Below are 22,344 nucleotides of genomic sequence, written 5' to 3'. Positions count from 1 at the left end.
TTTACAAAATCGTTTGTCGAAAATTTAACTGTACAGGAATATTCCGACCATTGTCCACTAAATTATTTATTTCTCCCAAACCATAAAACTTTTAAACATGAGACCAACGGCTTTGGTAAGCTAACTCACTGGGTTATCTCTCATAAAAATGTCAACCTTGTATGATGAACGGAGGTCAAATGGCAACTAAATCAAATAGGGGTAAAATCTGACGGAATAAAGTTCAGCTCTAGGTTCATTTTTACTAGGTTGCAAGCCGTCATTAACACCCTCCTACTCCTATATCAACACAACTTAGTCAATAAACTTTTGAGAAAATTGTTGATTACAGCCTTTTATAAACCTCATTTTGAAAATTACAGCCTTATATAATTTTTTTTTTGCAAATTACAGCCAAAAGTTTACTTCTGATGAGAAATTACATCCAAAATTTTTACTCCGGTGGACAATTGATATCAAATTGAATTTTCGTCACTTAAGTTCATGTTTTATGACCAAATTGCCCTTACCCTCCTTCTTTATAATCCCTGGTTCATCTCCTTCTTCTATTATACTCCTCCTTCTATTTTCACTCCTTCATCATCTCTTCAAATTTTCAATTGAAATTTCTTCATCAATATTACCAAATCATTTCAATTTAGTTCTACCCTATTTAAATTTTCTTTATTTTATTCTACCCTATTTCTATTATATTCGAAATTTCTCCCCTATTTTTAATTTTATACCTTGTAAATCATATTTCCCCAAATTCAAGTTAATTAGGGTTCATCAAATTTGGGTAAAATGTCTTCAAATTGGTCTGAGAATAGTTCTTCCCCTTGTAGCTCAGGATGTAGTATTGGAGGTAGACGAACATGCTCTTGTGCAACCCAATTTATTATTGCCACTTCATGGACGACTAATAACCCAGGTAGGAGGTTTCAAGCTTGTGCTACATACAACCCAGTCAGTAAGGTGCGTGGTTGCAAGTTTTTTCAGTGGATTGATCTTAATCCCACTAACTGGCAAAGGGATGTTGCGAATGAAATCTTGTTTCAAAAAAATCGCTTGAAAAGTGAGGTGCGTATGTTAAATTGTGAGGTTCAGTCACTTAAGGAAGAGAGGAAAATGATGAAGATGGAGTTGGACAACCTTAAATCATAAGTGAAGAAGATGGATGAGAAGAATGGTAGAAATGGAAGACATGGCATTTGCAAAGCTGTTATTGTCACAGCAATATTGTTGTTGCTTGTATGGAAATTGTTGTAGGTTAAAATTGTTGCTTGTACTTGTCAATTTCCATATGTATTGATGGTTTAGCCATTTAGGTAAGTTGATAAATGTACTTGTAGTGAAATTGGCTATTAATCTTGAGAAATATAACAAAAAAAGACTGATTTGTTCCAAAATAAGCTTTCACATTGCATTCCAAATACTTGTTCAATGTTACATCCAATACTTGGCCAAAATCAGGCAAACTTGTCCAAAATCAGAAGTTTAAGGAAACAGACTTTCAGAAACAACAAACAAAACACATAACTTGAAATTCAATTACAGATTTCTAAACTAATCCTTCAACAATTTTCCCTAACTTGACTTGGCTCACTCATCGAGCTTCCTTGTGTGGCTTTCGAGATGAATTAGCTTGACTTGCAAATTGAGAAGGATGAGCAGCTTTGTATGCTTCCTTTATTGCCTTTCTTGTTGCAACCTTGTCTCTTTTTTCCTTTGCCCATTCTGTATTCACCAATGGTCTGCCACCTGCATTTTTAGGAGCTCTAGCCTCTGCTGCTGGATTCTTGCAGGTCCTTTTATAGTGTCCTAACCCACCACAGTTACTGCATTTGTTTGACCTCTTCTGCCTCTTTACTTTCTCTCGTCTCTGTGCTTCACCAGACTTCTTTCCTCCTTTTCTTCTTTGAAGGCCTGCCAGGCATCTTCCTCTCATGTGGTGGTAGAGGTTCAGGTAAGCCACTCTTCTCCCATTGTTTAGACCCAGGCATAGGTAAAACAACAGGTGCATATGCTGACTCATACTTGGCTTTAGAGTAGGCTTCATCAATATAATCACGCACAACTTGTCTTTGCTTCATATAGAAGCAACAAAGCATGAATACAAGGGAGTCCAGTGAGGTCCCAATGACGACAAGTGCATGATCTTGTGTGTAAATTAACACTGTGAAACTCTCCCCTATATTCCACCTCAAACAACTCTGTTGTTGCACGTTCAACCAAACAAAACCTAGACTCTTCAATAACTTTCTTAGTGTACTTTTCAGCATAAGGCATGAACTTGGCTTTATATTTCCCAACTCCTTCCCTTTTCGCAAAGTTTCTCTTCATCACATATCTCCTCATCCACTCCATGTGGGTGAGGATAGGCTTGTCCCTTACCTCTCTCAAAACATTATTAAAGGACTCACACAAGTTGTTGAGGAGCATGTTTGACGTACTTTGAGTGGAAAATGCATGTCTTGACCATGCACTAGGTGGGATTTTATTCAACCATTGATGAGCTTCTTTGGATAACATCTCCATTCCTTTCATTTGAGCTTTAAATTCAGCCTACATATAAATAGAAAATTAGGAAAACTCTAATATAAATTGAATAGATAGAGTTTCAAATCTTATATAATTCCAGAAAATGAAAGATCTTACCTCAGTTGTTGCTCTTGCTGCTGACCAGAAAGTATCTTTGTAAACTTCACCAGACCAAGTAAGCTTGAAGTTAGACCACATGTGTCTCACATAATACCTAACCTCGGCTTTTGGCACCACTCTATTTAGTGCATCAAGTAGTCCCTTCTGCCTGTCTGACATAAATGTCGGACCTTCCCCTTCCACCTTGCCTAAATCAGCTGATAACAACTCCAGAAACCAACACCAAGAGTCCTTGTTTTCAACCTCTACTACTGCCCATGCTATAAGATAGAGGTTATGGTTCCCATCTTGGCCAACTGCAACAAGACACATCCCTGGATATGCTCCCTTCAAATGGCACCCATCAACTCCCAATAGTGGCCTACAACCATTGATGAAGCCCACCTTACAAGCATTGAGGCAAACATACAACCTCTTGAAAACAACTAGAGGCCTTTCAATGCCCTCACACTGAACAGAAGCTGTACTACCAGGGTTATACTTCCTTAAAGCATCAGCATAGTCATAAACCTTGGCATACTGGTCTTTGTTGTTTCCATAAATGATCAATTTAGCCCTACATCTTGCCCACCAACACTTATCATAGCTAACCTCAACTCCCAAGTCCTTTAGAACATGGTCCTTGAATTTTTTCAATTTCCAGTCCATGTTTGTCCTCCAGAATTCAATGTATTTTTCACAAAGAAATTAAGAGGTCACTTTTCTATTATGGGTTCTAAAACTACAAGTATGCTCAAGATTAGATGTTTTAATTTGAAAATTATCAGTCATATCTAACTTTGTAGCATGAACCTTGTAATGACAATTCCAACCCTCACACTTACACTCCCCAAACCCAAGTTTAGATCTTTTAGAATTCCACTCACACTGACACCTTTGCACACAGTATGCAGTCACCCTACCACTACAATTGTGAGAGTACCAAAAATCATAGCCATTTTGCACAGAATGATAAATAAGAGCTTTTCTAAATACCTTATTACTTGGAAATATGAGGCCAACCTTTAGAACAATTGGCTTGCCGAAATCAGTCTCTGGATTGAAGACTTGATAACCTACTGCTTCATCATCTGAGCCTTGTATACTATTCAGCTCATCCGAGTTATAATCAACATCTTCCCCAACAAAAACATTCAGATCATCAACATCCCTAATACCAGGTTGTAAATCTCCCTCAACTCCCAAGCTTTTCTCAAATCTTTCTAATATATCAACCTCTTCAATGTCATTGTTGTTTAAAAACAAATCAGGTTCATATTCTGGATCTGACACATCATCATCACTTAGATTTGTCTCACTCTCTTCTGAATCACTGAACTGAACAGCTGATGCTTTTTCAGATAACCTACTGCTTCTTCCCACCCTCTTCCCATTTCCCTTATTTCTAACAGCAACAGATTTTACCCTCTTTCCCTTTTTATTCTCAGAGACAACACCCTTCTCATTTACTTTGTTCTTCTCAGTAACAACCACCTTCTCCTTGCCTTTGTTCTTCACAGTCACACCAACTTTCTCTTTCCCTTTACCCTTAGCAGATACCACCTCAACCTTCTCCTTATTTGTAACAACACTTTCAACTGGCTCTTCAATAAACAGCTTCCTTCTAGGTGGCAGTTTACCAGGTCTCCCCCCAAGATCTATAGGAAGTTCAGGAAATTTTTCTTTTATTTGTTCAGGAGAAAGATTGATAATAGGGCTGCTGGTATTTACCCTAGGGCTCCTCCTTAAAGCTGTGATTTTTTGTGGATTTATTGCAATGCCACTGACTTCCTGTCTGGGTGGATTAAAGGCAAGAGTGGTGGGTTGTAAAGTGGTCCTAGAACTTTGACCAATGACAATATCAGGCTGTGATTTTTTTTGGACTGAAGAGTTGATGGACTCACTTTTTTCTTGGGCTAAAGAGATGCTGGGCTGTGATTTATGTTGGGCCACAGAAATGGGCTGTGATTTTTCTTGGGCTAAAGATATGGGCTGTGATTTATGTTGGGCTAAAGAAATGGGCTGTGATTTTTGTTGGGTTATAATTTCAGAAGTTTCAGAAGTTTCAGTTGGTATTGGAGGAGGGATTGATTTCTTCTTGGTAATGTAGAGGTTTATGAAATTTGTCTCATCCTTTGTATCCAACCAAACCCTTATATCCTCCTGGATTTTAAGAAACTTTCTGGCTTTTGGCAATAGTATCTCAGTAGTGAAATATGACAGCACTAAACCATCTATATCTTCATCATAGAATTTGTCACAAATAGAGCTCAACAACTCCATATTCAGCCTATTATGCCAGATTGCACATTTAAATTTAACAGCACCACCCACATATGCTAATTCACCCTTCCTATTTACAAACCTCCCAGAATGGTATATGCGAATATTGCTCATCACTTCAAAATATGAAGCCCCTACAAATTCAGTCGAGTAAATTGAGTAATTAAAGATTCAATTTCTACCAAATAATCAACACCCATTATATCTACCACTTTTAAATGCAGTAAAAAACGAAATTAAGAACAAAATCTAAATTGAGACATAAACCCTAAATTACGATTCAATCAATTGAAATACGACATTTTGGGGAAAACACAAATTTACAGCAACACTACCAACAACAACCAAATTGAAGATATATTTAAGATAAAAAAACAAAAAAAAGGGTGTTTCGATACTTACTTTTTGCAGTTGTATCATCTGACTCTGGCACCGTCTCCCCACTCATGATCTGCTGCCTTTCTTTGACAATGGAGGATCAATCACAATAGAGGATAGAGGTACAGTACAAATTAGGGGATAATTTGGGGATTATGTGAAGAAGATGAGAGGGTTTAGGTTAATTGAGTGTAAAATGTGTAAGGAATGAGAAGTAAAAAGAAACAAATTGGGTAAAGTAGGGAGTTAATTAGGCAGGGGTAGTTCGGTCACTTTTTAGCAAATTTGGCTGGAAAGAGGATGGTGGTGCAATTTTGGAAGAAAAGTAAACTTTTGGCTATAATTTGCAAAAAAAATTATATAAGGCTGTAATTTTCAAAATGAGGTTTATAAAAGGCTGTAATCAACAATTTTCTCTAAACTTTTACACATGACTAGTATCTACTCTAAAGCATTCATATCACAAGTTTAATCATTTTATAATATATTTTAAATAACATGGCTTTGGGATTCACACAACCGCATATCACTAGACATGATTCTACTATCACACAACGTCCAACCACATAATCAACATCAATTTGTAATTATTTTCAAGCTCATGATCAAAACAATTCAACTTCAAATCCTCATTTCACCCATTCCACTCTCCTAAAAATCAATGTTACGTTCCGTAACCTCAGTTATCCATTAAAACAACATTCAAGGAAAGCAACCAAAACTCCTACGACAAAATAAACAATATTCATTTTAATTTACCCCACTCTTTGATATCTCTCGAGGTAACCGGTTCAAAACTGAAAGGGCCAGAAGTTTGGTGTGAGGCCCCCCCCCCTAACTCATCCCAAGTCTTAAGTGGGCTCCTAAAAGTTTCTATCCGGGTTCATTTTATTAGACACATCCTATATTTATTGGTTAGGCTTGAGGATCGTTTTTGCTCTGATACCACTTTGTAACACCCCCATTTATTCGGGAGGCTTTACCTAGACATTCCCAAATAAATAGGACTGTTACCATCTCGGTTTCCTGAGGTAGTAGATAACAAAGTCCAACTCACCAAAGTACTTTAAATAAAAACTTTAATGATTACATATGTTTTACAATTTTAATCAACTAAAACTTAATATAAAAATAAATACAACTCGCAGCGGAAAATAAATAAGTGATATAACTATATATGTGATCTAGACTTCATTTAAGGTTCCAAGTTTGGCTCTCATCCCAATGCTCCCAAGTCAGCTAATCTTTGGTACCTGTCAAATCTGCTCCCCATAAAACGGTTCACCGCAGGTGTTCACGAATACACAGTCAACCGCGAGGTTGAGTAGGAATAAAGTAAACAACAATAATAATCCAACCAAATTAGACATCTTTCAAGTTTTTATCACTTCATTCGTACAACTTACTTACATCTCTGGCAGTAGCACAACTCCCTTAACACCGTGCTATGCTCAACTGGCAGTAGTACTTGCGTACCATGCTCACCTGGCAGTAGTACCCTCCGTACTATGCTCAACTATCTATGGTAGTAGTAATTACTTACTATGCTCATCTGGCAGTAACGATTGCTCGCTATGCACAACTGGCAGTAACACCCTCCGTGTTATGCTCAACTAAATAATCAACTCTCAACAACAAATACTCAATAATAATCCCGTTTTATTGCTCAACCAACATCTTAGCATACACAATTACTCTATTTCCAACAAATCACAATATTAACCTTCACCTCATAAAATCGTCACAATTAAATATTCATTCACTGAACAATAAAACCGAGTTGAGTAGGAAATTCCTACCTGGCAAGCAATTCCGAATAATGCAATCTACTAAAAATATTATTCAACAAACCCGTTCACAAGCCCGTCACCCATAGGTAAATATATTTATAATTTAATTATTAATTATCCAATACATATCATAATTTAATCGATAATAATTTATTTACGTTATATTATTTTCTCGTGTAAAATATTACGTAATCAACCCGTCTTAATAAATAAACAATTAAAAACTATGGTAAACCCACTAACACCCACGTCACCCACGCAGCACCCCAAACACACAACCCCCATACACGGTTGTATCATGTGTACCCCAACCCCTTACACTCACCATACACGACACCACCGACCACCTAGCACCACCACACAACCCTCCACCTTCTAGCCCGCACCACGATGACCCCAGACAACTTCCTTCTGCCATCCCAACCGTCCCCTACAGCTTCCAAATTCACGCCCTAGCCACGACAACCACAAACACACAATTTACCGAAAACCCGACATCAACCAACACCACATACTAAACTCCTCGCCAACACCACCACAACCACCACTACCACCTCTGGCCACCACCGTTGACACCTATGTCCCACGGTGACTCCAGGGGTGGTCCCCTTTCCCCGGTGCGGTCGCAAACACGGTCACAATGCTTGTCTTAAGACGGTCACGTCGCTTCCTCTGTTTCCCCCTGTTTTACGCGAACTCCGGCCACCGTCGCACAAATACTGATAAAAACCACCAACGACCACCCCAAAGTTGTCGACCAACCGCCAGGAACACGGCCAATCCTCGCCCAGGTCACGACTCCCTCCACATCGTCCCACAATCCCATGTTTATACATAGGGTAACTAACCTATAACCACCACTAATCCTACGAGTTCCGGCGAGACACCGCACACACCACCACCTGTAACCACCCTTGACCTCCCACTAAGGTCTACCAGCCACCACGAGCCAACCAACCAGGTCTGGGTTCAAAAGAGTCACAACAAGGGTAAAAATACCAGGTTCAACGTGTCCCAAACACCCACGAAAACCCAGTAATTACCACGCCCCTGACGGTCAACGGCGGTCAAACGGAGGTCCGGCCAACCCCCTGGTGTCCCACAGTCAAGTTCACGGTCAAAGCAAGTCCTATGGTTGTCTAGTTTACGAGTTATATTAGTTACAAAATCAATACATTAAATTGTCAGACGATGTTACCTTTTATCGCTAATTGCCTCTTCCGTCTTCTAAATCTCCTTCCTCTTCTTTTATGAATTACTTTTCAGGTTTGTTAAGTATTTATAGTCTAGAATTAAAGAGTATATGAGACCAATTAGGAAACTATTGCCTTTTCTAATTATTATTAGGAATTACCAATTTATTATTATATTATTAAATTCCGCTTTAAATCTCGACTACTACTCTTGTTAGGCCTAATATAATCAGCCCATTTATTCACAACACACGGCCCAAGGCTTATTACTAGCTAAACCCAATTCCCGACTTGCTTATTTATTTATTTATTATTTAATTAACGTCTTTCTCGCAACTATTATTAGAAATCTCATTAATTAATTATTTAAATTACATAAATTATTCTCATAAATTATTATTAAATTATTGGGTATTACAGGTAATTATGGTGCAAATGGGAGCTTTTTTCAAATTTTCTACCACAACCTATGCTCCAGAAGATAGCTTCAATCTTCCTTATTAATGACCCTGATCTCGAAGACACGTTGTATTGGGTGGGCACGTCATCCAGAAAATTTTATATTAGATCTGAGTTGGGGTTCTTGAAAGGGGAGGATATTTCGTCCGAACCCGAGTCCATTATATAGCGCACAATATGGCGATTACCAGTCCAACAACGAGTCCGAATGTTTTTATGGCTTGCTGCTCATGAGAGGACTATGGTTAATGTTAATCGAGTTAAAATAAATATGGGAGATAATCCGATGTGCCCGTGATGTGAAGAAAGCGAAGAAACGACGGAACACCTTCTTCGCTCTTGTCCAATATCACGGCAGCTTTGGCGCATAGTAGGTATTGATGGTTCAAATCATTCCTTTTACAATTCTTCATTTCTAGATCGGTTATCTAAAAGCGCTAGCAATGACGTTGATGCATGCCAATTTCATACGTTTATTATGTTCATTTGCACGCATTTCTAGACTATTTTGAGTAGCGTGAGCTACTATCCTCCCAGGAATTGGCTACTTTGTGTTGTTTTGCATTTACTGCAGATTTGAACCCGAAGGAGTATAAAAGAGCCAAAACCCGTCCTTGAAGTTGCATCTTGGTTACTAGTGAAGTTGAGCTTGGGAGAATCACGTTGGAATGCGTGAAGACATGAGGAAGCGTGCTAAAGTGAGGGATAGATACTGCTGATCCGCTGAAAAAGTCGATCGACATCCGCTGATGGTCGATCGACTGGCTGCACTTGAAGGAAAAGTCGATCGACTGGTTAGAGTGGTCGATCGACTATTTTACCCGGAGAATTGGTCGATCGACTATGTCAAGTGGTCGATCGACTATTTTGCTTATCAGACCGCGTTAATTTAATTAGTTAAATCGGCCCATTAGTTGTTTAGTTAAACAATCTCAGCTATCTCTATATAAAGACAGATTGAGAACAATTTTAGGTTATCTTTCACTTTTGCAAAACACTGTTACACACTTACACGTTACTTTAATTTGCTTTGGAATTCGGATGTGAAAACTTGTAATCGTTCGTTCCTCAATTAATTCTTATTACTTATTTCGTTCTTCTTCTTCTTCTTTATTAGTTGCAAATTTTATGTTCAATCATTATTTACATCTTATTATCATGTTTAATTTAGTTATCATTATTATTGTTAATTTCATTCATTCGATCATGAGTAGCTAATTTCTTCATGCTAGGATTTAGGGGATCCATGGTTGCATGACGGTACATAATTAGGATATTAGATCTGGAATAATTATATGTCTGAATGGTTAATCGTAGCAATTAATCTTATTTTTTTTTGTTTTGGTAAAATGTGAGCTTTCATTAATAATAATAGAAATAAGTCATTACAATGCATTTCATCAAACTATTTCTTGGCAAATCAATAGCAGCACATAACTAGGGGACACAAATTCCTAACCGGAGGAGCCAACTTTTATCAGCATGCCCTACCACTGATGGAAGAAGCTGCTGAATTCTTGATCTAACAAGCCTCTGGACATCAGCACATAACAACTCTGGCCTAGCTACTCTCCCTTCCACTCTACAAAGATTCCTTTCCATCCAAATATAGTACCATCATGCCATCTTAGTCATATGACAAACTTTAATCTGCAATGTTGAACAAGCAGGAGTAACTCCATCCAGCCCAACCTGCAACCAATTCTCCAGACCAGTCAAAATTCTGCTACTTTACTCACACATACCAAACAGGTGTATATGAGTCTCCACATCCCTTTCACAAATAACACACTGCCTAGACTCAGCCACTCCTATAGCAAACAGTTTCTCCCTTGTATTCAAAGCTTCATGATGAATGAGCTATCCAATAAAAGAGTGTTTAAGCACACACCAGGTATCCCACACTTCCTGATACCACTGTAAAGGTGGGTACAGTCCCTGCTTAATCTTATTTAATTAGTTGAATGCATGCGGCTAGTTATTTAATCTGGTAAACTCCGATCTAGATCAAGAGATTGGAAAGAGTGAGATCCGCTACGGACAATAATAGAATACTTTAAACAGAGCGAGAGCATATTAGAAAGTTTGTAGGGTGATTAGTGGACCAAGAGGACCTTATCACTGCCTTTCAGACCGTAATTTGACTTAGTCTTTAACCCTACCTTTAACCGTTATTAGACCATGGTGAACCGACAATCCTAGCTATCTCCCTTAATATTTTTATACTCGATTTCTACGCTTTATTTCTTTACTTTTCGCCTCTTTAGTTTAGTTATCAAACAAATCAAACCCCAACTTTGTTACTTAGACGGACTTATAATTAGCATATAGAACACATTTGTCTCCCTGTGGATACGATCCCGACTTCCTCTACTGCATTAGGTTAGGCCAATTGGTTATTTTTGATTAAGTGTGTGATTTAGCCTGTCATAGTTATTTCTGTGGTAAGTCCAAGTGGGTAGGTCCAGTTCAGGTAGTCCCTAAGAAAGGAAGGACTACAGTGGTGAAAAATGAGAAAAATGAATTAATACCAACTAGAATAGTAACATGATGGCGGATGTGCATTGACTACAGACAATTAAATGTCGCCACCAAGAAAGATCACTTCCCCCTTCCTTTTATTGATCAGATGGTAGAAAGATTAACTTCACATAAATTTTTCTGTTATTTAGATGGATATTCAGGTTTTTTTTACTTGCCCGCATGGTATTTTTGCTTATCACAGAATGCCATTTGGATTGTGTAATACCCCAGCTACCTTTTAAAGGTGTATGATGGAGATATTTTCTGAGTATATAGAGTCTATTATGAAGGTATTTATGGACGATTTCAGCGTATATGGTAATGATTTTGATGATTGTCTGTCTAACCTTGAGAAAGTTTTGCAGCGATGTATTGAAGTTAATTTAGTGCTGAATTGGGAGAAATGCCATTTTATGGTCAATGAGGGCATTGTCCTTGGGCATTTAGTGTCCGATAAGGGTATTCAGGTTGATAAAGCAAAAGTGCAAGTGATTGAGCAATTACCTCCTCCCGTTAATGTTAAGGGAGTTAGGAGTTTCCTTGGTCATGCTGGCTTTTACCGTCGGTTCATTAAAGACTTTTCTAAAATTGCTAAACCACTTACACAATTGCTACTTAAGGATGCTCCATTTAATTTTACTGATGAATGTCTTTCTCGCTTTTAACAAAGTTGAAACAGCCCTTGATTTCAACACCGATCATTCAGCCTCCAGACTGAGAGTTGCCTTTTGAGATTATGTGCGATGCTAGTGATTATGCAATTGGTGCGGTGCTGGGCCAGTGGAAAGACAAAGTTTTGAGTGCTATTTACTATGCGAGCCGAACTCTGGAAGAGGCTCAGGTGAAATATGCAACAACAAAAAAAGAGCTTTTAGCTGTGGTATATGCGTTGGAGAAATTCAGGTCTTACTTATTAGGTTCGAAAGTTACTGTATTTTCTGACCATGCAGCGCTGAGATACCTATTTGCTAAAAAAGAAGCCAAGCCAAGACTATTGCGATGGATACTCCTTCTTTAGGAGTTTGATTTGGAGATTAAAGACTAGAAAGGCGCTGAGAATGTGGTAGTTTATCATTTATCACGCCTGCCATTGCAAGAAGGGGGAGATTCTTTAACTATTGATGACTCTTTTCCTGATGATATTTTGTTGGCTATTTCTAATGCTGAAACTCCTTGGTATGCTGATTATTCTAATTTTATTGTAGGTGATTTATTACCTCCCAACTTGTCATATCAGCAGAGGAAGCGGTTCCTTCATGACGTGAAGCAGTACTTCTGGGACGATCCTTATCTGTTTAAGGAATGTGCTGATGGTCTTTACAGATGGTGTATACCGCAGTGGCAGCTGCTCTTCTTTGAAAGCTGATTACTCGCTCTTCTTGTTGGCTTGGAAAGAGCAAAATCGATTCATATCAGGAAGCTAATAATCCACATGGACAACTCTCCTTATGTGAGTCTCATTAATGAAGATCAACTAGTCAACAATAGCTTGAAGTTTATTGTCAAACGGTGTAAAGAATTATTACGGGAAGAGCACTGGACAGTCAAACTAGAGCACACTTACAAAGAAGCGAACCGGGCAGCCGCATTTTTAGCAAACCAAAGAGTTTATTCGAGCACTATTCCTACCCATTTAGATAGTCCAACAAGTAGTTTACGAGCCATCCTTTGGGAAGACATATTTGGGGTTGCGATTCCCGGTGTAATAGCTAGTAGTTAAACTTCGGGGATTCGCCCCTCATTCGTACCAAAATAAAATAAAATAATAATAATAAAAAAACTGATCTGGACGGAGGGGGTAAATGTTAAAAAACATGAAATTTGGACCATTCAGTCCGGACATTACTCAAGCAGTTTGGATCGGACGAAGACCGAAGCTTGAAAAGATGAAGACAAAGGACCTGAATAAATTCGTTTAGATTCAGTCTAACCCGACTAGCATCAGATGCGGTCCTTTTTCTGGTTTGGACCTAAACTTACTCCTCCCTAATTTTGATTACTTGTTTTAACCGATATATTTTTATAAAGTGAATTCGTTTTATATAGTTTTAGGCTATATCTGGTAAAACTAACTGAAAAGGTAGTTGAAACCTGAAAAGGTAGCTGAAAACTGAAAAGCTAACAGGAACTTGAAAAGTTAACTCATAAGGTAGATGAAAATTAAGAGCTGATAAGGTAACTGATTATATTAAAAAATGTTTAGCAAACTAAATGAAAAGCTAACTGATTTTGGTAAAATGACGTAAAAAGATATGATAATTATTTAATGATATAGATTTAAGGGGTAAAAAAGTAAAATAAAAGCAAATCGGGTACCTGAAATCTCAAATGCTACTCTAGGTAGCATTTCATTTCAGGTACCTTATTTGGTTAAATAAGCTTCTTGCCAAACGCTTACAAAAAATAAGGTACCTGGAATTTTGGTCAAATAAGCTAGTTTGACCAAATCAGGTACCTGAAATGTATTGCCAAACACAGACTTAGTACTTTGTCTAAAACAACTTAATAAGAGATTTAACTTTTTTTTATGAAGATATATAGATCAAAGAAAATCGTCGTTTGACCTCTTTCCATCTCATATACACTGTAATTCATAAAAATAACAGTTTCAATGAATAGGTTATATCATACCAAGATGTTTTTTTACCAAACCAAACGTTTTTTTTAACAAAAACGATCGAGGCTTCAAAGTAACGAAAAAAATAAGTTGAAATAAAGGGGAGATACGGTGTCACGTACGAGATTGGACATGGGTCGTGCTAGGGCGTGTTTTAGTAGTGTCCATCATGCCTATAATTATGATAGGGCTAATCAGGGGCGAGGCCAGGATTTTCTCTTTGGTGTAGCAAAGTATAAAGGACACGATTAATTGTTTGAAGTACTAAGTCGATTTATACAATAGCATTTTGCGAGTTAGGAATCAAGTAGCTATTACATTAAACTTTACTCCGTATGTCATGTCTTCCAATTATTTTTCAATATTACTAAGCATCTGGCAACAGACAAATAACTCTGAATTTGTCTGTTGTCAGATCAAAGTCACTCAAGTATCCACATTCCACATAGCTAAACAAACCTATAACATCATAATTGCATTAAATATTTGAACGTATTTTCAAAATTTTGGAAAGGAGTAAATAAATTGGGGAGATTAGAAGCGTTAATGGAACTGTATTAATTACGTAATTAATGGTGTAGCAATTTTAATTTTTAGAATGAATTTTTCCAAATAATGATGTAGCAAGTGCTACATCATTGCACACGCGGCTAATCGCACACCCAAATCAAAGATAAATTACCCAAGTCTAAGCTAACACAAATGAATGTAGTTAGATAAGTAGGGGTCGAATCACAGGAAGACAGGAGTTACTAAACTAGTTATTATGGAGTGAATTTTATTTAAGTCGATGACGATTGGTTGTTTGAGTTTGGTTTGTAAAATAAAACGATTAACAAGATGAAAATATATCAACATAAAAGGGGATCTAGGGATATAGGTTTCACATGTAAACTAGCATAATAATATTGTCAAATTCGGGTATTGTGATGTCGGTATTGTCTAGGTCAATGGCACATGCCTTTCGGTTTATTACCAACCTTAAGATAGGTCCTAGAGGCTTTCGATCTTACTTGGTCGTCTTACTACTCATGCTTTGCGTAATTCCCTTCCCGACTTTCTGTCTTAGGTCAAAAATTAACAATTATAAACAAATGGCTTTGGCCACAAATCATAGTTTATTAATTAAAACAAGCAAAGAAGTAGAGAAAATATAATGACAAAACAAACCCAATTCAACAATGAGACATATGCTACATGCTGCATCCCTTTCCCTAGATATATAATCTACTCACACATAATGAAATGCAAACAAATGAAAAATATATATGTAAACAATAACATAATTATAAATTAGAGATGGAAAAAAGGAAATACTAAAAATAAAGTAGAGAACAAGAAATTACCAATAAAAGGAAGAACAAGAACTTGAAAATAAGAACAAAGTAATTTTCAAATAAAACCCGAAATTAAAGCGTAAATGTTGATAATTAACAAACTAAGAACATAAGGAAAATCAAGTTTGTGTAGACTTAAGGAAATGTATAAAAAAGTATAAGATGAAAGTTCGCTAGTAATAGGCTTAAATAGACAATGAACTAGAAAGAAATGAAGAGTTGCCTTAGTTGCACAATCCCCAAAAATCAGGGGATCAAACATATTTTGGGGGCGTGACATTTTTTACCCAAAACATGATCAGGTACCAAACCCCTAGATTTTGGGGGTCATACAAACTTTTGGGAGCGCAACATTTATCTTATATGGCCATCTCGCACCAACCCAAGAATCTGGGGTTTGAACAACAATTAGGGGGCCTTGCGATCTCTTCCTTTCTTAATTAGTACTCCATTTCTTCATGCAAGCAAGTGCCAAAAAAATCTCGTTTCTTCTTCCTCGGGATGTGTGAATCTTCCCAAAATGCCCCTATATCGTCAAGATTCGCTAACCTCGTGGTACTCGGTGATTGCCCAAATGATACTCCCTCCATACCACACCAATGGTAATATGGACCCACTTTTCTCCTCAAAGAAAGTGGGTCCATGTTACCATTGGTGTGGTATGGAGGGAGTAGAAAAAATTCACAAATCGCTTCATTTCCTACAAAATGCAACAAAACATGCAAAATACCTAGAACACGGAATTAGCTCACATAATCACTTCGTAAAGTGTAAATTATTATGTAAAACCAGGCTAAAAGAGGGGTAAAAATCATTTAAAAATAAGACACATCAAATTATCACTGGCAGGATTCGAGCATGAGGGCCTATGGGTTGTGCCGTGTTGTGCCCATTTTTCCGATTCCCCGCCTTGGCAGCCCAAGCATGATGGCACGATTGGTCTTGTTGTGTCATGCCTTAGGCTTTGTTGTGCAATGGGATTGCAGACCACCGGGCCACTTCGATGAATGGATTTTGTCGTGAAACCAACACCAAACAAACTCATAAAATACCCAATTAAAAACAAGTAGTAATCGGGGTCGAACACATGAATGGCGGGGATTTGTACTTTGTTGGTTGCAAATCTTATTCTAATCTAATAAATGAGATATAGATGTGACTAACTAAACTATAACTACAACTAAAAAAGAGCAAGATTGATTAAAGTGTGAAACGTAAATGATTGATGGAAAACTAGGGTATTAGCTAGGGTTCACCCAAGCAAGGTAGACTAGAAATGGTGTTAGCTAGTTATGGGTAATTAATGGTCTAGGATTAAGGGGCTAATTTCTTAGTTCTCCCAAAATTGAACACAAAATGTTCACTTTGATTATCAACTCATCACAAACACATTATCAAGCATCCTTAAGAACTCTCATTCAAGGAAACACTAAGCATATAATGATTAAAAATGTAAACTTTCACTCACACATTTCATCAAACACCTTCTATGCATGTTTATGAAGACCAATAAATCACCAAAAATATAAATGTTAGCAATCCATTCACAACATCTAACCCTTACTTGAGATCCCCCTAAACCCTAGGGAGGACTACTCACACATGCTAATAAGAGAAATGTAAACAATTGAAACTAAGTGAACAAGGAAAGGAAATATACCAACACTTGAAAGGTGGAACCTTTGGATTAATAAAGGGAAGAATTTATTCAAAATCTTCACTTACAAACCCAAGTAACAAAAGAATGAAGTTTGTTGAGAGAGAAACCTTTGACTTCTCTATAGGAAAATTAGGGTTTTAGCTTGCAAAAATGGCAAGGAAAATCGTAAAAAACACAAAATAAAAGCAAACTCCGATCAAAAGCAAAATTTAGACTTTCGTTCTCGCACTGTTCTGATTTACGATTAGATATGGAATAACCTAGTTCATCTAATGGGCAGCAGGCGATACCACAATCATGTGATGCTCAGAAAACAAGGGAGGTCAATAAAATTGTGGGTATTCCTGTTCTGGATTTGGATACGATAGTTGATGAAGCAGCGGTGATCGATTCTGAGGTAGCTGCAGAAGAGGGGTCTTCTACTATGGTTGAGGAAGAGGTGAATTGGACGGAAGTATCAGGTAAACACTCATCTCAATCTAAGGATAATTCTTCTATTGTTACTAAGGAATTATTGCAACTTACTGCTGATGATGTTAATAAGGAATTGCAATTCTGGAAGACTGCAGTTGTTTGTTATGTGCTTGGTAGCAACCCGCCCTGGGAATTACTATCAGGTTTCATTCACAAGCTCTTGGGGGTTTATAAGTTCGATAAGTTCGATAAGGTCTCTTTCCTCCCTAATGGAGTCTTTCTTGTGCGATTCCCTACTAAGGAATGTCAAAACCTCGTTCTTCAACAAGGCTTACCTATGTTTGACAATAAGCCATTAATTGTCAAACCATGGACTGAATCATGTAGTCTGTTGAAGAAAAGGGTCCAATTTGTGCCTATTTGGACACGATTATGTGGTCTCCCTCTTAAATTCTGGGGCAAATCAAGTCTGACTAAATTGGTTGGGTTGCTTGGGAAGTTTATTAGGAGGGATGGGGCCACTGAGGATAGGACGAGGTTGGGTTATGCTAGATTATTAGTGGAGGTGGAGATTGGTCAAGAGTTTCCTGACAAATTATATTTTAAGGATGAGAAGGGTAAGGAAGTAAGTATCCTTGTGGAATATGAATGGAAACCAACTGTATGTGGTACTTGTAAGGACATTGGGCATACTAAGGACATGTGAAAGAAGAAGATAGTCTCTGGACATGGTCCTAAGCCTATGCAACCTACTAAACCTATACAGAAAGTCTGGAGACCTATACAGAAGAATACTGGTGGAACTTCTCCTCAGCCTGTGGCCATCACTGTGAGGCAGAAACAGGCACCAGTTACTCCTGAAGTTCCTTTTGGGGGACAAACTTATCATAACTCTGATCTCATTACACCAGCAACTGTCATTCACACTACAAAAATAACGCGGGAAACTGACGGTAATTCTGACGAAAATATTAAATCGTCATATGTTTTGTACTAGTGACGGAAAAGTGACGGATATTCCGTCAGTAGTTGTATCCTAACGGAATATCCGTCACGATACGTCAGGAGTTACTGGCGCGTTAAAAAAAACAAAGGCGCCAATATATTCTGACGTAAAATCCGTTAGCAACTGTACCATTCCTGACGTAAATTCCGTCATAGGTAGCCTTCAATAAATCAATCAAGCAGTTAATAATTGAGAGAAAACATCTGACGGAAATTCTGTCAGGAAAGTCAACATTTTGTTGATTTTCCTGACGGAATTTCCGTCAGATGTTTCCTCTCAATTATTGCCCAAACGGCAATAATTGACAGAAAACTCCTGACGGAATAACCGTCAGGACCCGTGTTTTTGAAACATCCGGACGGAAATTCTGTCAGGAAAGTCAACATTGACGGAATTTCCGTCAGGATTTTTCCTAAATACCGAAAACTCACGAAACAGCCCGTCATTCTATCGCACATTATTTTTCCCCCAATCAATTTTTCTCCCAAAACCTAACACTAAATCCGACACCACCACTACCACCCTCCTCTCCTTCCGACCACCGCCATCTCCACTCCAGGTTTGTCGTTTCTCTCTTCTTTTTCCTTTTCCTTTTCCTTTTCTTGTCTTTATTGTTTTTATTTGTATAGGTTGTTGCCGCCAGATCCGCCGCCGTCCACCACCGTCGTCCACCGTCGCCGTCCCCCTCCACCTTCTTTCTCATCATTCCTTTTTACTTATGAGTGAAGTTAATTATGTATTTTTTATTCTCCTTTTAATTAATTTTTTTGCTTAATTAGCTTAATTAGTAGTAGTTGGTGTTGATGCATGTTGAATTAGGATAGAAGCCATTTTGTTGTAATGTTTTGTGAAGTGTTAAATTTTGTGTAGTAGTTAGTAGTAGCTTAATTAGCTTAATTGGTAATAGTTAGTAGTAGTTTTGTGAAGTGTTAAATTTTGTGTAATGTTAATGTTTTTAAAATGATAATTTGACTTAATGTTAATTAGAATAGATATTTAAAATGAAAAATTAGTCATGTTACTTAGTTTTTGTTAATTGACATTATTAGGAAAGTAGTCATTGTTGTATGTTTTGTTTTTAGTATTATTGAAATTAATGTTCATATTGACTTAGTACCCGTTCAAAAACTACTCATTAGGAGTACTTCTTAAATAGTCCCCGTTTTGAGACTGTCTTTGTACGTTTCAAGTCACTTAGGTAGTAAACATGTATTTGTGATTTGTTAATGAGGAAAGAGCTCGGTGACAATTCCTTTAATGTTTTCTGAATGCATATGTGGAGTAATTATTTATTCTACATTGTGTATTTGGAGAACAGAGGGGAGTTACTGCCGAATGTTTTCCTCATTAATAAATCGCAAGTGTGTGTTTGCTAGTGACTTGAAACGTAGATTGATGGGTTTAGGTTGGAGTGATAAGGATCCAATTCAAAAAAAAGAAAGACTACTTGTTGACAATAATTATTTGTTGGTGATAATGTTTATTGAGTATTATTTTTGGTTGTTATTGTTTTTTTATGACATATATACAAACAAATTGAATTGTAGATATATATAAACATGAAAAGATTAGAACGAAAATGGATGTATGAAAGATTAGACGAAAAAAAGAAACCGAAGCGTGAATTTGCAAAGGGGGTGAAAGAGTTTATAGACTTCGTGGAACAAAGTAGTATGTATAAGAATTTTGGTGAAGTAAGGTGTCCGTGTAAGAAATGCAATAACAAATCTTTTAAAGGGAAGAAAGAAGTTCAAGATCATCTTTGGTCGAATGGTTTTGCCGATAATTACTATGTATGGACGTATCACGGTGAGGAAATGCCTACCAAAGGAAGTTCAAGTAGTATCGTAGTTAGTGAGAATCCTTACTGGGAGCTCGTGATAATGTTTAACAAATATTGGAGGAGCAACTCAATCCCGGCGACCTTAGCGATGAAGAAGTGCGTTATGAAACCCCAAACCCTCAAGTTTCTTCCTTCTATAAAATGCTAAAAAAAAGCCGAACAACCAGTGTATGAGGGAAGTAATATGAGTTTGTTGCAAGCGGCAACTAGGTTGGTAACACTGAAATGTGAGAATAACATATCTCTTAGATGCGCGAATGGGTTTGTGTCGTTCATAGGTGACATTATTCCAAAGAATAATGAAATGGCCCGCAATTTTAATGAGATTAAGAATGTGCTTAAGGGACTCCAACTACCCCACGAGAAGATTGATGCATGTCCTACTAGATGCATGCTTTTCTGGGAGGAAAATGCTAATCTTGCGGAATGTATAATGTGTCATGCATCTCGGTATAAAAGTACAAAAAATTCAAGTGGGAGGCGAATTCCTTGTAAACCGTTAACTTATTTCCCGCTTACGCCAAGGTTACAATGATTATATGCAACCAATTACATAGCAGGTGAGATGAGTTGACATCATAAAAACTCTCGATTAAGAGAAAGGGGGATAAAGGCACACCCAAGTGATGGAGAAGCGTGGAAACATTTCGATAGAGAACATCCAGAATTTGCAAGTGAGCCTCGTAATATTGTAGATACCTCATTTATGCACCTCTCGCAAACCACCCGGGGATGATTGGGCCGCATGTTTGCTACGCGGAACGATTTGTGACAGTTCGTAAGTTTATCGTCAAGTGATTGCTCAAATACTAATGTCTACCTCTTAGTTGTCATCTACGTGCCGATACGGTCGTTTTGACAGTAATTAGAGTACATTTGGAGTCCGGGCCTAAAACCGTCTTCATTTTCTGATAACCATTAAATCCCGAGTCAGAATGTTCTGGAATGTTCCGGATATTTCTATTCCATATTTTATAAATAGTTCACAATATTTATCCTTTGGTAAACAATTTCTCATAATATTCACATAAAATATTAAGGAAAACCGAATTATTCCGTCCTTCTGTAACTCAAACACAGAAATCTTTCTTCCGCAGGAGGAAACCCCTTGGGAACAGACGCAGCAGGTGTTGCGCCTCTTCCAAGAGACGCAGTGACTGCTGCGCCTCTTCCCAGGTCCTTTTCTGCGTAATTTTCGTATCTTTTTTCATATCTTTCCGAGATTCACTTCCAAAGACTCTCCGAAACCCTAATTCTTTCACGTGATTAGTATAAATAGGAGCCTTCGCTCCTCATATTTCTCACGGAGTGTCCGCCCTTCTCTTCTCCCTTTGCATTCTAGACCTTTGTTCTTACTTTTTGGCGTCTACGTGCTTGAACATTCGACCACGTAAGCTCGGATCCTTCTGAGTACCAGCCTCGTTTGCATGACCGACCAATTTGACCAACTCCACATCAATCAACTTAATTAATCTAATCGTTTTCCTCTTACGAGGGCACTTTCGTATTTGCATTATAGTTCGAGTCGAGCATCGCTAATCGATAACTTAGTCCTTCTCGTTTCGTCAAACATGTAAGTCTGAGGGTGTAAAACTCTCTTTTATTTATTGTTATTTATCTTTTTGTAACTACTATTGTAAGGTTTATGTCGAAAATACTTGTTAAAACCGATTTCTAAAACCGTGCTTTAAAACCTCTTTTTGCGGATTTCCAGAAGACAAACCGTCGAGAAAGGACGCAGCAACTGCTGCGCCTCTTCGAAGGGACGCAGCACCTGCTGCGTCTCTTCGTGAGGCTGCCGCAGTTCCTGCTTCCTTTCTTCTTCCGTCGTCCTCTGTAATTCGTTCAAGTTTTTATTTGTATATTAATCATCGTCATTCACATGTTTAATTCGTCATAAATCCGACTTAAATCCCTTATAATCTCATATTTGAGGGCTTTCGTCATTAAATTCAATCCGAGTTGTAGAAATTCGATTTGTTCATATTGGGTTTCTGTAATTCACCTCTTTGATATATTTTCATCTGTTTATTGTCATATGCATCGCATGTTCATCGTTAATTTGTCATCAATTCAACATGTTTAATCTATTTCATTCACCCATTTCACTAATCAATCGTTCATTCATGTAAATAATCCGTCTTTAATCCGTCTCATTCATGTTTTATTGCTTTCATGACCATCAATCATATGTAAATAATGAATTAAATCACTTCTATCCG

At 37.6% G+C, this 22,344-nt stretch overlaps 1 protein-coding gene across 1 annotated transcript; it reads right to left on the bottom strand.

Moving 5' to 3' along the window:
* Positions 1–1,585: 1,585 nt before the first annotated feature.
* LOC141587918 (uncharacterized) lies at positions 1,586–3,288 on the bottom strand. The gene is made up of 4 exons (XM_074409383.1): positions 2,638–3,288; positions 2,155–2,544; positions 1,873–2,066; positions 1,586–1,787 (listed from the first exon to the last, which is right to left on the bottom strand). Exons 1-4 carry the CDS (start codon positions 3,286–3,288, stop codon positions 1,586–1,588), a joined length of 1,437 nt encoding a protein of 478 aa, XP_074265484.1.
* Between the last annotated feature and the right edge of the window lie 19,056 nt (positions 3,289–22,344).

The sequence above is a fragment of the Silene latifolia genome, chromosome 6 (assembly GCF_048544455.1).
Source record: "Silene latifolia isolate original U9 population chromosome 6, ASM4854445v1, whole genome shotgun sequence".
Taxonomy (NCBI): Eukaryota; Viridiplantae; Streptophyta; class Magnoliopsida; order Caryophyllales; family Caryophyllaceae; genus Silene; species Silene latifolia.
The sequence above is the reverse complement of the archived record's forward strand: the minus strand, read 5'-3'. Positions and strand labels throughout refer to the sequence as shown.